This window comes from Sinocyclocheilus grahami, unplaced genomic scaffold (genome assembly GCF_001515645.1).
Source record: "Sinocyclocheilus grahami isolate Dianchi unplaced genomic scaffold, SAMN03320097.WGS_v1.1 scaffold590.1, whole genome shotgun sequence".
Lineage (NCBI taxonomy): Eukaryota > Metazoa > Chordata > Actinopteri > Cypriniformes > Cyprinidae > Sinocyclocheilus > Sinocyclocheilus grahami.
The window spans coordinates 151,504-166,683 of record NW_015505769.1 but is presented as its reverse complement, the minus strand read 5'-3'; the positions used below and the strand labels follow the sequence as shown (position 1 = coordinate 166,683).

The following is a 15,180-nucleotide window of genomic DNA, read 5'->3' as shown; positions in this document are numbered from 1 at the left end:
CGGAAATATGACAACCCGAATATGAGTGTGTGTGTGTGTGTGTGTGTGTGTGTGTCTGTGTGTGTGCTGGAGCTTGTGTGCATGATTCAGGGACTTGTTTCATGGTGAAGTCATTTCTGTGTGTGTGTGTGTGTGTGTGTGTGTGTGTGTCTGTGTGTGTGCTGGAGCTTGTGTGCATGATTCAGGGACTTGTTTCATGGTGAAGTCATTTCTGTGTGTGTGTGTGTGTGTGTGTGTGTGTGTGTCTGTGTGTGTGCTGGAGCTTGTGTGCATGATTCAGGGACTTGTTTCATGGTGAAGTCATTTCTGTGTGTGTGTGTGTGTGTGTGTGTGTGTGTGTCTGTGTGTGTGCTGGAGCTTGTGTGCATGATTCAGGGACTTGTTTCATGGTGAAGTCATTTCTGTGTGTGTGTGTGTGTGTGTGTGTGTGTGTGTGTGTGCGTATGTGGAAGAGATGAGCAAAGGCCCTGTAACCTACATCTCCTTTGTCTTTTGCCATATGACAAAGGGCCGTTGTAGTTTCCATGGCAACGTTGTGTGCATGATTCAGGGACTTGTTTCATGGTGAAGTCATTTCTGTGTGTGTGTGTGTGTGTGTGCATGTGTGGAAGAGATGAGCAAAGGCCCTGTAACCTACATCTCCTTTGTCTTTTGCCATATGACAAAGGGCCGTTGTAGTTTCCATGGCAACATGTCTGTGACTAAAAATCAGGTTATGGGTTAGCAGGTGTCTGAACACGCATGTTTCTATATATCTGCAGATGCAACAGGCATAAAAGTCACCTGTAACCACAACCACATTATTTCAACTAGGGTCTGATAGGTAGCACAAAATGCACAGATGTATCTTGAAACAAAAACAATTTCTCACCCTCAGGCCATTCAATATGAAGATGAGTTTATTTCTTCATCAGAACAGATTTGGAGAAATGTAGCATTGCATCACTTGCTCAGCAATGGGTGCTCTGGAGTGAATGGGTGCCGTCAGAATGAGAGTCCAAACAGCTGATAAAAACATCACAATAATCCACAAGTAATCCACACCGCTCCAGTCCATCAGTTAATGTCTTGTGAAGTGAAAAGCTGTGTGTTTGTAAGAAACAAATCCACCATTAAGATGTTTTATTTTTAAACCTTCAATTCTGGCCAAAATATGATTCCATAATCCATAACGCTTCCTCTAGTGAAAAACTCCATCCCCTGTTTTCTCTCACACCAAAATCCACCCACATATATTTAGAACTGTTTTGGATTGTTTTCACTAGTAAATGGTGCTTGATCTGTGCATATTTCTCTCCTAATTCAGATGACTTTTTCACTGGAGAAAACAATATATGGACTCATATTTTAGCCAAAAGCAATGGTTGGAAGTTTAAACTCCTTAATTATAGATTTGTTTCTTGTAAACACGCACCTTTTCTCTTCACAAAAAGTTTTTATCAGCTGTTTGAACTCTCATTCTGATGGCACCCATTCAAGTCAATCAAGCCACCTTGATTTCTCTAGTGCTTTATACAATACAGATTATGTCAAAGAAGCTTCACAGTCATGAACAGAATCAATTATGCAGCTCTAACAAGACAATAGTGTCATTATTTAACTCAAGTCAGTTCAGCGTTGGTTCAGTTCAGATCAAAAACAGTATGAAGTTCATCAATTTGAGAAGTTCAGCTAAAAGGCATTCACTGCAGAGGATCCATTGGTGAGCAATGGATGTAATGCTTAAAGGGTTAGTTCACTCAAAAATGAAAATTCTGTCATTAATTACTCACCCTCATGTCGTTTCAAACCCGTAAGACCTTCGTTCATCTTCGGAACACAAATTAAGATATTTTTGATGAATTCTAAGAGCTCTCTGACCCTCCCATAGACAGCAAGGTAACTACCACGATCAAGGTCCAGAAACGTAGCAAGGACATCGGTAAAATAATCCATGTGACATCAGGGGTTCAACCGTAATATTACAAAACTACGAGAATACTTTTTGTGCGCAAAAAAAAGTGTGGTGCGGCTGACACAGGGCAACATACGCTGTTTGCGTTCAGTGGATACTCTCCAAAATGGCGCTAGGGTGACGCGGAGGAGACAAATTGTTGAATAAAGTCATTATTTTTTCTTTTGCGCACAAAAAGTATTCTTGTAACTTCGTAATATTACGGTTGAACCCCTGATGTCACATGGATTATTTTACCGATCTCGTTGCTATGTTTCTGGACCTTGATCGTGGTAGTTACCTTGCTGTCTATGGGAGGGTCAGAGAGCTCTCAGAATTCATCAAACATATCTTAATTTGTGTTCCGAAGATGAACGAAGGTCTTACGGGTTTGAAACGACATGAGGGAGAGTAATTAATGACAGAATTTTCATTTTTGAGTGAACTATCCCTTTAATTTCTCCAAATCTGCTCTGATGAAAGAACTCATCTACATCTAGGATGGCCTGAGGGTGAGTACATTTTTAGAAAATTTTCATCTTGGGTAAACTGTTCCTTTAAGCAACTTTGTTAATGTGTTGTTCCTTCACTTTATAGACCACCTAGTCCTGACATGTAAACTGAGGCTATAAAAAATAAACTAATGAAAAGGCTAATCCTCTGTTTGCTCTGGACTGTAAGACATGTCAGGGATCTTCCTTTCCTAGAGAATCATAAAGGGAAAATCTCTTATTTCCTCTAAACTGATGTCAATGTTCATGTTACCTATGATCATGTGACAGTTCTAATCAGAGGACAAACATATTATTATGATCTTAAAGAATCAGGCCTCAGAAAGTTTGTTGTGTGCTTTAAACAAAAGATTTAAAGATGGCACCAAAAAAAAAATCTTGATAAAGAAACCTATGAGCCCTTATAAAGATTTTACAAAATGTTTTCCATTTTTCTTTGCAATTTACATCAGACTGTGTAGTGGACGAGGTTTATGGGCATCTGAGGAAGAGTCTTTTGGGGTTTGGTGTGTCATACAGTGAGGAAAGCTCATAACTCATAAATGCACATATTTACCCTTGAGCAAGACACTCAATTCAGATTACTGCAGGCAGGATGAAAGTGTCAGTGACATTCTTTCTACTATTGCCTAGCATGTCTCTACATACAAAGAGTTTATGCAGTATTTTTCTTTTACAACTTTATGACTGTGGAGGTGAAATTATGTCTCTGGAAAGTGACTGAGAATATTTCATGAACACCTTCAGATTGTGAAGGAGGAACCTGACACATTTCCGGTCAGATGGTAAAAAGCAGTTCCTCAGAGGCTGGTGTGATTCAGCGGCATCTATTCATAAACTGATCAACTCTGTGAACCGATACAGCTGTCATCTGTTGACATGAAAAGGCAGAACATATATTTGCATTTTAAAACATGTCTTCATTTCAGCAGAATATATAATGTGTGCTCTTATTCCAGTGAAGTCATGAGTTGAGTTCCTCCGTGGTGAGTTCAGAGGAAGATAACTGTAGTGTGATGTTGTGAAAGAGCTGTTCAGAGGGTAAAGCTCAGCTCTGAGTCAGCAAATCACATATGAAGATGTCTGTGCATGGTGCGCATAAATCTGCATGTACAACCATTTACATACACACACACACACACACACACACACACACACGTCTGGTCAGCTATCCTTGTGGGGACTCTCCAGAGGCGTAATGTTTTTTTTACTGTACAGACCGTATATTCTATTGCTCTACACCAACCCTACCCCTAAACCTACCCCTCACAGGAAACTTTCTGCATTTTTAGATTTTCACAAAACTTCATTCTGTATGATTTATAAGCTTTTGTACCCGTGGGAACCACAATTTAGGTCCCCACCGTGACACGAGTCCCCATGAGTCTGTGTGTAGTCAGGTTTAAGTCCCCACCAGGATACATAAACCTGTACACACACACACACACACACACACACACACACACAGAAAGACAATAAACTAAAAAAAAAATCTCACTTTACATTACAGAGCTGTTACTATATAGATCTAATGTTCTGATGAATATGCATTAACTTAAAATGTGACATTTGTGAAGAAGATTAAACACACTTTTAATATATTATTGTAGGCCTACATACACTATTATTATATTATATTTATCATAGGACATTATTTATTGATATATTATTATTATTTTAGTTCTAAGGAATATACATGTACCTTAATGTACTTAATAATGTACTTATTTTGTGAAGAAGCTTGTAAATACACATTATTATTATTATGAGTATTTTTATTAATGATTATTATATTAAGAACACAATAAGAAAATAATAATTTCATTTCAACTCAAGTCATTTACATTAGTATGATCATGCATAGCTATTCATTTGGTAAGTATGTAATAGCCCACCTAAGTAATTCAGTCATTATTACAAAATAAACACTTTTGACTTCTAAATATAGTTTAGGCTATTATGGTCTTATATAAGTTAAATGCTGCTCATGACCACTTCATATCAAACCTGTTTATTTTGCAGTAATGATCAGCTGACGGATCGTCAGCTATTAGCTGATATACCTGATCATAACTGATCGATCAGTTATTAAGGCAAAGAGTAATTTGATCCATAATAGAATTTGCTAGAAGGGTTGAAGCATCAGACGTGTGATCTGAAGTTTGCACTGATGTGTGTGAGTATGCACATGTGTGTAACCTTTGCAACTGGCGTCACGCATCGTCTACACACACACACACACACACACACACTGAGAGTGAGTGAGGATCTCTGTGCGCAGTGCGGAGCTGAAAACATGAGCGGCTTTGCATTGATCATCCGGGTTTGTGCATGATGCATTAGACACACACAGGTGTGATTTGACAGAGATCATGCGTGCGATGCGCTCGAGCGTCTCTTCGCGGGGAAAGTGTCTTCATGAGTGTCCAAAGTAACAGCAACAGCACTGGAAGTTTGGACGGAGCGCCATCTTGCTCTCAGTTCTCGGCTGGATCTCCGACCCCGGGCTCGGTTTCTCCGCTCGATATCTGCGCTCCGCGGAGCCGTAAAGAAGGTAAACCCGGCGTGAATGTCAATTTGAAGTTTGTTCATGTGAAATCGGTCGGGATTGTATTAGATTGACGTGTGATTTTGAGTAAATCCGGTCTGGAGTCGAAGCGGTCGTGCCGGAGGCCGCTGATCTCTCGTCTGCTGACTGTGACTCTCTGTGTTTTTATAACAAGCATCGAGTCCTAGACACGAGCTGCTGTGTTTTAAACTGTTTGCGGTGGAATTCTGTCGCTTTTTGTGTTGATTGCACGGTTAATTTGACGTGAGGATGCCCATGGTCACTTATTAGGGAACTCAGTCACTGGCCGTGTCTCAAATCCTAGCGAGATGATTACCTAGACTGCATTTTTTTGGGCATCATAGGTGCGTATTTTTTGTGCTTTTTAATGTTGCCCCAGCATGCTGTCTTTGTGTCTAGGTAGGCAGCTAGCTAACTTTAGGCTATGTTTTGACAAACAGCCGGTCTGATAAACATGAGTTGATGTTTTTGAGGTTTAGAGAGAGTTTGTATTTGTCACTGTGCAATGCAATGGATCCAAAAAATGAGACACAGTCTGTAGATGCTGTCTGCATGCTTGAGAATGTTTATCACCCATGCATGCAATGCAACGGCCCAAAATGCTAGGTTGGTAGAAACTAGCTGGGTTTTAATGATGTTTTTAAGGTTGACATGTATTTGTCACTCATGCTTGCTTGCATGCCAATGGCCCATAATGCTGTCTGCTTACTAGCTTTTGAGACACAGCCAGAATATGATATGGTCTCAAATCCTAGCGAGATGATTACCTAGACTGCATTTTTTTGGGCATCATAGGTGCGTATTTTTTGTGCTTTTTAATGTTGCCCCAGCATGCTGTCTTTGTGTCTAGGTAGGCAGCTAGCTAACTTTAGGCTATGTTTTGACAAACAGCCGGTCTGATAAACATGAGTTGATGTTTTTGAGGTTTAGAGAGAGTTTGTATTTGTCACTGTGCAATGCAATGGATCCAAAAAATGAGACACAGTCTGTAGATGCTGTCTGCATGCTTGAGAATGTTTATCACCCATGCATGCAATGCAACGGCCCAAAATGCTAGGTTGGATGAAACTAGCTGGGTTTTAATGATGTTTTTAAGGTTGACATGTATTTGTCACTCATGCTTGCTTGCATGCCATGCAATGGCCCATAATGCTGTCTGCTTACTAGCTTTTGAGACACAGCCAGAATATGATATGATGTATATATATATATATAAGCTGATGTTTTTATGCTTGAGTATTATTTCTAGCACTTATGCATGTAGTGACTGGTCAATATATTAGCACAAGTTGGTGTTACTGTTTGAGTCCGTAATGCATGCATCTCACTGGATTTTAATACAATGCCAGTACCTGATAAACATGATTTTATGTTTTTATAGTTGAAAGTATTTTATTATTTATCTAGTATTCAATGCATGTTATGCGATATCTCAAGAATGCTGTCTAGGTAGGCAAAAGGTTTTTTGAGACACATCTTGTACCTGATACACATTAGTTGGTGTTCTGTATGTGTGAGAGTGTTTATTTATCTGCATGAAATGTTTTCTAGGTAGCCATGTTGAATTTGGACACATCAGATAAACATGAATCGGTGTGGTTGTGTGTTATTTCTTTCTCAAATATAATATGCATGTGCTGGAGAGGTGTTGCAGTTTTTTTGTGTGTGTATTGTTGCAGCTTGATATGTAGTTTTGTCCCTGGAATCAGCTGAATGGCTTTGAACCTTAAAGCAAAAGACTATCTGATACACATCTGATTTAGATGCATGTTTCAGCTTATACAGTTTCCTTTGTTTTTGATGAACCTGTAAGTGTTGTGCCGGTTGTTTTCTGTGATTTTTTATCACGTCCACCTGAGACTCAGGCTGGTCTGTGTTAATATGTGCTGTTAACATATGAATGTGAACTGATGAGTGTAATAGCATGTGTGTTAATGCATTACTCAGATTCTCATGTCCAAGAATACGTTCTCAGCCATGTAATGGCATGCCCTGCCTTTAATTTTTTATCAATGTTTTGAAAGAGTGGAGCCTTTTACCTGCTTGTCCTTTTTTTGCATTCACAAAAATTAATTGAGCCTTGTTTACAAGCAGAGGAATGCACATGCATGCATCATTGTATTTTCATTTTTGGGTGAATTCCCTTGAAGCAGCACAACTGTTTTCAACATTAGTGTTGGGCGATATGCTCAATTTTCATATCGTCCTATAGTCAGCCTGTGAGATCGCCGATACACGATATTATCGTGCTAATTTATGTAATTATTTACATTATTTACATTTCATTGCGGGAAAGTGAACCAACTCCAGCGTAAGGCTAAAAGCAGCCCTAATGTTTTTAAAGGGGTCATAGGATGCTACATACACTTTGACAAGTTGTTTGAACTGAAATGTGTGTTGGCAGTGTGTGTACACAACCTCCCTAAAATGATAAAAATCCACCCAGTGCTTTTTTGTCAATCTACTAAAATCTTTACCCCTTTCTCAAATCGAGCCGATCTCAGATGCATGTCTGTGTGACATCACACAGACAGGCCCCTCCCACGATAGTTTGATTGACAGCAGCGTTTCAGCACAGACTGGACTGTCGTCTTACCTTAGACCCGCCCTGAGTGACTGTCATCAGTCCGCCATTGTTTCACCGCCGGAGCAGATGTAGACAAGAATGACTCCTAAGCGATTGAGGTCTTCTGTTGTTGGATGATAACAATGAACATGGATAACAATGAACAGCAGTCGTCGTTTACTCCCGACATCTGAGCCGCTGAAGAAGCAGTGGATTACATTTGTTTCTGACTGGAATGCTTCCCCGATCTACATAAATGCGTCTATGTTCGCGCGAATCATTCGTGATCCAGCTTCACCTACAGAAGAAGTGAGTGTAAGGTTTTTTTAACGAATCTTTGCAAATCGCCTTTCCTAATAATGTACTAATTAGCAAGTTTCAGGATGAATGCAGCTAAAGTAAGCAGCTCGGAAGAGAGGGGCGGGGTCAGCAGAGCTCATTAACATTTAAAGGAAAATGTTACAAAACTGCGTGCTCTGAAAAGAGCTGTTTTTGACAGGGTAAAAAAATAGTTTTTTACACTACCATTGAGAAATTTTAACCAAACTATGTTACAGACTTTTCATTAAGACCCTAAAGAATCATATCAACTTGTGGAAAATGGGCATCCTGTGACCCCTTTAATATGACTGAATTTGTATTTAACATAACAAATTAATAGAAACATCGTAAGTTACAAATTATAATGCTTGCATTTCCTCAGTTATTCAAAAAGCAGCTACAGGAAACGAGCAAAGAACATTACATTACCAAAGAACATCATCCATCACAAGCTCAGTCTAGCGCGTTATGCACTTTAAAAACACTCCCGTTAAAAGCAGCGAATATACACTGTAAGATGAATAAATCTCTTATACTTACATCGCACGTAGATCTGCACTTTGTTGTTTATGATGAGAGAATTCGCGAGTCAGAATTCAGTCAGCGCGCGCTGAACAACGGAACTCCGCTGTTTCAGTGATGACTCATCTGAACGCCTCTGATTGGCCATTGCATTCATAAGCTCAGCATAATTGTGTGTGATTGGTTAAAACGCGCAATACTGCAAAAACACAGAAAAAGAAATCTAATGCAACCAATAGAATGCATTAGATGGTACACTCTGGAAAAAGGGACAAACCCAGCTATTGGGTTAAAAAGGGACAAACCCAGCTATTGGGTTGTTTTGACCCAGCGGTTGGGATGTTTTGAACCCAACCGCTGGGTCAAAACAACCCAACTGCTGGGTCAAAACAACTTTAATATTAAAATATTAAAATAATATAGACAAAATTAAAATATATTCAAATTGAAAACAGGTATTTTAAGTTTTTATAATATTTCACAATAATTACTAATAGTTTAAAAAAAGAAAATAATAATTTACAATTTCAAGAGGTTTTGAAATGTAAGTGACATTAATATTTACCGCAGGAATGGATTTTCAGGCAGTTTTTGCATGTAAAACAAACATAGTTGGTGTGTCATCCATTTTTTTTTTTAAATACTTCAATTGATTGAATAGCTGAAATTCTCAAGTTAAACAACTATGGCTTTTATTTATTAAAATAAATCAGCATCAGATATAAAAGTAGTTGTAGCAAATGCACAAGATCCTACCATGGTACAGCCATGGTACTTGAAGGAAATATAATAATATAAAAGTGTATGTATTTGTCATCTACTGTATAAGAAGTTGAATTATTATAGTTTTTTTTATATTTTGGGATCTCTTGATGGCTAGAATGTGGCTTGTGTGTTACCTGGTCATTGGCTTTCACTCATTTCCACTTCACCTTCTGCATGTTTGGGAGGTGTCTCATTTAGCCAAGAACTGCTTTCTTTGCTGCTCGGGTTATTTGCCAAACCAGATGTGGCCTTAGGTTTGTGTTTACTCATTCCCAGTGGTTTGATTTATCATCTGTGTCCCTTATCTGGGCAGCTGTGATCTTCCTGGCCTGTTGACCTTCATAATTTTCCACCCATCCACCATCTTGGGATCGGTTTGGCTTGGAGCTCTTTCTGGCACGAGTGTTATCATGGCAGTGGTGTCGGACGCATCCGCTGCGCCCGTGTTTTATGGCTGGAGAACACAAGTGAAGCTGAGCTGTTTTGTCTAGTCACTGTAATAGGGCTTGAAGACCAGATGATTTTTTTTTAGACAGGTTTTGTAATGATGATTCATGCCGTTATTAGCTGGTTGTTCTTATCGGCTGCTGATACTGTATTAGTCTCATGTGCTGAAGAAACGGGGCCATTTGGCAGCTGCTTCAGTGATGATGATGATGAATTCTGTCTTCAGGCATCTGCTGCCAGATCATGTCAAACATGGAAAGTATAGTTCAACCAAAAATTTAGTTCTTACATTATTTACTCAGCATTCTTAGCAGACTGTTGTTTTGTTTGTGCCAGATTTACAGTGCAGTACCCTTCAAAAGTTTGGGGTTTGTATGATTTTTAAAATGTTTTTGAAAGCAGTCTCTTCTGCTCACCAAGGCTGCATTTATTTGATAAAAAATACAGTAAAATCAGTAATATTGTGAAAAATTATTACAATTTAAAATAACTGTTTTCTATTCGAATATATGTTAAAATGTCATTTATTCCTGTGATGCAGCGCTGAATTTTCAGCATCATTACTGCAGTCTTCAGTGTCACGTGATCTTCAGAAATCATTCTAATAGGCTGATGTGCTGCTCAAGAAACATTGCTGATTATTATCAATGTTGAAAACACAGCTTCATACTTTTGTGGAAACCAAGATACATTGGTTTTCATGATTCTTTGATGAATAGAAAGTTCAAAAGAACAGCGTTTGTTTGAAATAGAAATCTTTTGTAGCATTATAAATGTCTTTTGTTGTCACTTTTGATCATTTTAATGTGTTCTTGATGAATAAAAGTATACATTTCTTTTAAAAAAGAAGAAAAAAAAAGGTCTCACTGACCCTAAATGTTTGAACAGTATGTATGGTAGTCTAAATGACCAAATATAATCAGTAAAATTGCAGTCACAGTGATATGTGGAAATACACATTGTATTTAGGCTACTTAAATCATTCATTTTTAAAATGGGAGATTGTGTCGTCATTATTTACTGAGACGAAAATAAGGTGATGGAGCTACGCTGACAGTGGCATCAGCTGATAATGAGCAGGAAATGTCTCGAAGCACTTCCTGTTTGTAGTCCTGACTCCAGCAGCAAGAAGCTCTGTTGAAGTTTGCCGTGAAAAATGAAAATGGCTAAAAGAGCAGACGAAAAATATTGTGGATGAGCTTGAATGGTCAGATGTGAAGCATGGTGGACATCTTATTGTAGACATATCGTTGTCACAGTCTGGCCATTTTGAAGCAGATTAATATAAATAAACATGTGAGTCTGATGTGAGTGTAGTTCTGTAGCTGTAAACATTTCTAAGTACGTTGCCTTTAAAGCAGTAATATGAGTAGGTTATGATCTTCTGGCTCTTTTAGGGTGGCATGGGATCAGAAAACAATGACTGGATGGTCTCGTAAGATTCCAGGAGGATGCGTCACCGTGATCACACCCCTCCCAAACCTCAACCCTGTGTGTGAACGTGTTGAGATTGACGTGTGATCGTGTGTGTTTGTAGGGATGGATGAACTGCATTCTCTGGATCCACGCCGGCAGGAGCTTTTGGAGGCACGTTTCATCGGAGCAGTTAGTGGAAATACAGGAGGAAGCACGGGGAGCGCGAGTGGAGGACCTAAAGTAATGCACACGCATGCAAACACACAAATGTGCATCCTCATATGCTCAGGGCGATGCTTTGGATGATATTTAATGAACTGTTATTAACATTTTTATTATTGATTATTTCATTTTATTTAAATATGCATTTACTCTGAAATTGCAAAATGGGACTTTTTTCTTAAAACTGAAAAAGCATCATTTAGGTAATTAAACATGTAGCAAAATATACTATAGTATAAAATTATTTTAAATGTCTCCACATTAAATGTTTAAACAATTTTTCACAGAAGTTGCTTATTTTCTATGCATCAATTGAACAAAAGATAGTAATAAAAACCAAAATGTACTTACAAAAATATTAAAATGTTTTAGTAAAGAAATTTAAAATCCCATGTGTGAACCTTTTTTGGAGTGTAAGTAATAATTGAATAAGATTAGAACAAGACAAATAATTGAATCAGAGTAGTGAATTAATTTGTTAATACGGTCAGTTTGAAATGATTCACAGAAATGAACTGAACTTGCCAACTCTAATGCAGTTTTTGTTGCTGAAGTTGAAATTGGAGACTCTATTAAAACCATATTTCCCAGCACTCTCGTAACTGGAACACACCTGGTGTTTTAATCCATCTTTTCTGTCCACTTTCGACCACTTCTGTCCTGATTTCTTTTGAGAGGAGGGTCTATGGGCCAGTGTATGTGGGCTTTTTCTGATCTTTAGATAAAATATTGTGAAATAAACTTGTGCAATTTACATATGAGCTGAACGCTGTGAGATATTATCATAATTTTCTGCAAAGCTATTTTAAAAATGTTTGCTGCATGGATAAAAATGCTGTTATACATATCAGTCAAAATTTTGGTCTGAAAGATGGGAGTAAGACATTATTTGAAACTAAAGGGTTTACTTTTATTTTTGTATATTTGCAATAAAAACAAAACTATGTCTTTGTAAAATAAAGAAAACAAACAGGATGTGCTTTCAGCCGTCTCTGTTTCCTTAAACTTGTGGGGCGGCAATAAAAATACTTTTTTCCCTTTTTCTTTTGTTAATTCGTTAACTATTTAACTGAAACATAGGGCTGCACAGTTAATAGAATTTTAATCGTGATTACAATTACGGATGCCACAATTACGTAATCGTTCAAAGCGGCAATTAATCGTTTAAAGTCCACTTATGTTATTCTGCGTGCTTAAGATGTTTTTTTCTTTCCACAGGTTATCTTAAGAGTTTTTCCATTGTTTTAATTTTAGTTTTAATATAACATTATGATACCATGCATATTTTTAAATTTTTTTTATTATTTAAAAAAGAAACCAAACCAGTGTATATATGACATTTGAGGCTTAGTACTATAGAAAAGCAATACAAGCTTTTCAGTTAGAGTGTTTTCATCTTGTTTAAATTGTGATAATCGTAATTAATAATTGCTATTACAATTTCAAGGGAATAATCAACAATTATGATTTTTGTCGTAATCATGCAGCCCTACTGAAACATTTTGTGTAGGCCTATTTATTTTATTTCTATCATGTTATTTTATTCAGTTTTTCTCCGTTTCTTTTGTTGTTAATGCACCACTGAAAAACTTTTTTTTTTCAATGGGTCACATACACTTATCAAATTGAATTGAAATCTAATGTAACATTCTAATTTTGTCGGTTAACGGATTGGAAATGAACATCGTAATGTTTTAGAATTAGCTCAGTCAGCGGAGAGTAGGTGGACTTTCGTGGCTGTTCGAACGCATTCGGCCACATGAGCGGCTACACTGCGAGCGCAATCCGGTCCAATGCGTTTTATTTTAACTACCTCTGGAAGTGGTCGAAAGTGGACGAGTTCAAAACTTTGTATTTAGCGTTGTCCAATTGTGATCACATCCTAATGCCAGGTGTAAACAGGGCGTCTGTCATGGTCCATGACCTGCACCAAACCTGCTGTGGTCTTTCTCTTTTAGGGTTTGAACAATAACGAATGTTCCAGTCACAGTTTTGGTAGCCTGGGGTCATCTAGTGACAAGGAGTCGGAGGTGAACTTTATACTCATGCATACTCATTTCAGCTTTATTATTTATTGAACAGGTCTGTTTCAACAATTTGTCCATGTGTATTTTTTTATTCCCTTAAAGAACTCCGACATAAAGAAAGGAGGATCGCCTGCGTATTCAGTGAGTTTGACATTATTTGATCTTATTTAAATAGGAATGATTCTTAAAAACAAAAATATAATAATGTTCCAAAGACTTTTTTCTTCGATGGGACACAAAAGGTGCATTTTTGACGAATATCTTGCTTGCTGTATGATGAAGGTGAATGGAAATGACAAATAAGAACTGGTCCATTTATGATTTATGAAGAAATACAGTTATGTGATAATGCCGTTGATGTCAAATGTGACGTGCCATAATTCGGAAGCTGCAGTGAAGCAACGATTTTTAGTAAATAACTTATATTTCAGCTTCTTCCTTCTGCAGTGCTATATTCCATGACTTCTAAGGGTAAAACTGCAATCAGTCGCTTTTATGATAGTTTGCTAGTTTTTGTCATTTTGGAGTTTGACAGCACCTGTGCATATTCACTTTCATTACATTGAAAAGAGCACCCAGGATATTAATAAAATGTCAAATGGGTTTGGAATGACATGGGAAATGAATGATGTGTGGAATTTGTACAAATGCAGAAAGGCTGTCTTGAAGCCTTATTGGTGAACCGTTTACAGCTCCTTTTGAGGTTTAAATTCAGAACTTACCTAAAGCATTCAAATTGATTGTATTGATTTAGTGAACGGAAGTATTGATTGAATGGAATAGTAACACCTTTTCCTGTTTTCCCAAGACTCCAGAGAAGAAGCACTCCGAGTCATCCAGAGGAAGAAAGAGGAAGGTTGACAACCAGTCAGAGAGCAGCCAAGGTAACGTTAACTTCCTTTGTGTATGAATGAAGCACTTCTTAATGAGACATGGCTTGGCATTTTGGAAACGTTCAAGCTGAGAATGATGTGTTTCATGTTTATTGGGAAATACAGCGCTTAATGTTTAGCACAGTGCGCTTGCAGAAAAGTTATGTTTTTTTTCCCCCCCCAAACCTTTCAGGAAAGTCTTCCGGCCGAGGGCCCAAGATCAGCGATTATTTTGATGTAAGTAAAGCTTTGTGTGGATGACTCTGCGTTTACTCAGCTCTGTATTAAATGTCAGTCAGGTGTCAGAGAGCTTTTAGTCAGAGTAATGCTGCTTTTTCATCTTTTAATGGCTGCTCGCTTCAGTAGATGTTTTGACTTGTAGAGTTGGGAAATCACTTGAGCGTCGTCAGTAACATTGTGATGACGTCACATCCTGTTAGTATGTTGTATGGTGCTGTTAAAAAAAACCTCAGCATATCTCCTTCCTGAAGTTCCAGGGAGGAAACGGATCCAGTCCAGTCAGGGGGCTTCCTCCGGTCCTGCGCTCACCACAGAACTCTCACTCGGCACCCGGCTCTATCGTAAGTGCTGATGTTTGATATTTGAGATGTGAACATCATGTAAGGAGCCAGTGATGTTGATTTTTTTTTCCTCTGTTAAATGTTGCTGTTTTTCATTCTTCAGGTCAGACAGAACAGCTCGTCACCCACCAGCCTGTGTTTCATGGATCACACGATGAATCCGAAACCGCTGAGCAGCAGAAGTGTCCAGGTAACACTGGCATCACTGTCGCTCTCAAACACTGTCGTATGTGCGCTGCCTCCGCTGTTAAATATGCTTTCACCCTCTAATGGTGTTACACATGCACATACATTTGCTCTGAGAGTGTTAAAATGCACATGCTCTGACACTGCAAAACGTGCACTGACGCTATTAAAGAAGCATTGCATACGCTGCTGCTGTTAAATGTGTGCACCGCATGCTCTGCCACTATACTCACTCTCACAC

General features: G+C 38.2%; 1 protein-coding gene across 2 annotated transcripts in view; it reads left to right on the top strand.

The window, feature by feature from the left end:
• Nucleotides 1–4,687: 4,687 nt before the first annotated feature.
• LOC107557139 (serine/threonine-protein kinase tousled-like 1-B) overlaps nucleotides 4,688–15,180 on the top strand; it is a 19,417-nt gene continuing 8,924 nt past the window's right edge. The window contains exons 1-8 of one of the 2 annotated variants that reach the window (XM_016240472.1): nucleotides 4,688–4,999; nucleotides 11,173–11,291; nucleotides 13,232–13,303; nucleotides 13,403–13,441; nucleotides 14,109–14,184; nucleotides 14,366–14,409; nucleotides 14,670–14,753; nucleotides 14,857–14,943. In XM_016240472.1, the coding sequence (XP_016095958.1) occupies nucleotides 4,864–4,999; nucleotides 11,173–11,291; nucleotides 13,232–13,303; nucleotides 13,403–13,441; nucleotides 14,109–14,184; nucleotides 14,366–14,409; nucleotides 14,670–14,753; nucleotides 14,857–14,943 (657 nt within the window). In that variant the 5' untranslated portion in view covers nucleotides 4,688–4,863. Of the gene's footprint in view, nucleotides 5,000–11,172; nucleotides 11,292–13,231; nucleotides 13,304–13,402; nucleotides 13,442–14,108; nucleotides 14,185–14,365; nucleotides 14,410–14,663; nucleotides 14,754–14,856; nucleotides 14,944–15,180 lie in introns of both variants that reach the window. The other variant, XM_016240471.1, reaches the window with a different exon arrangement.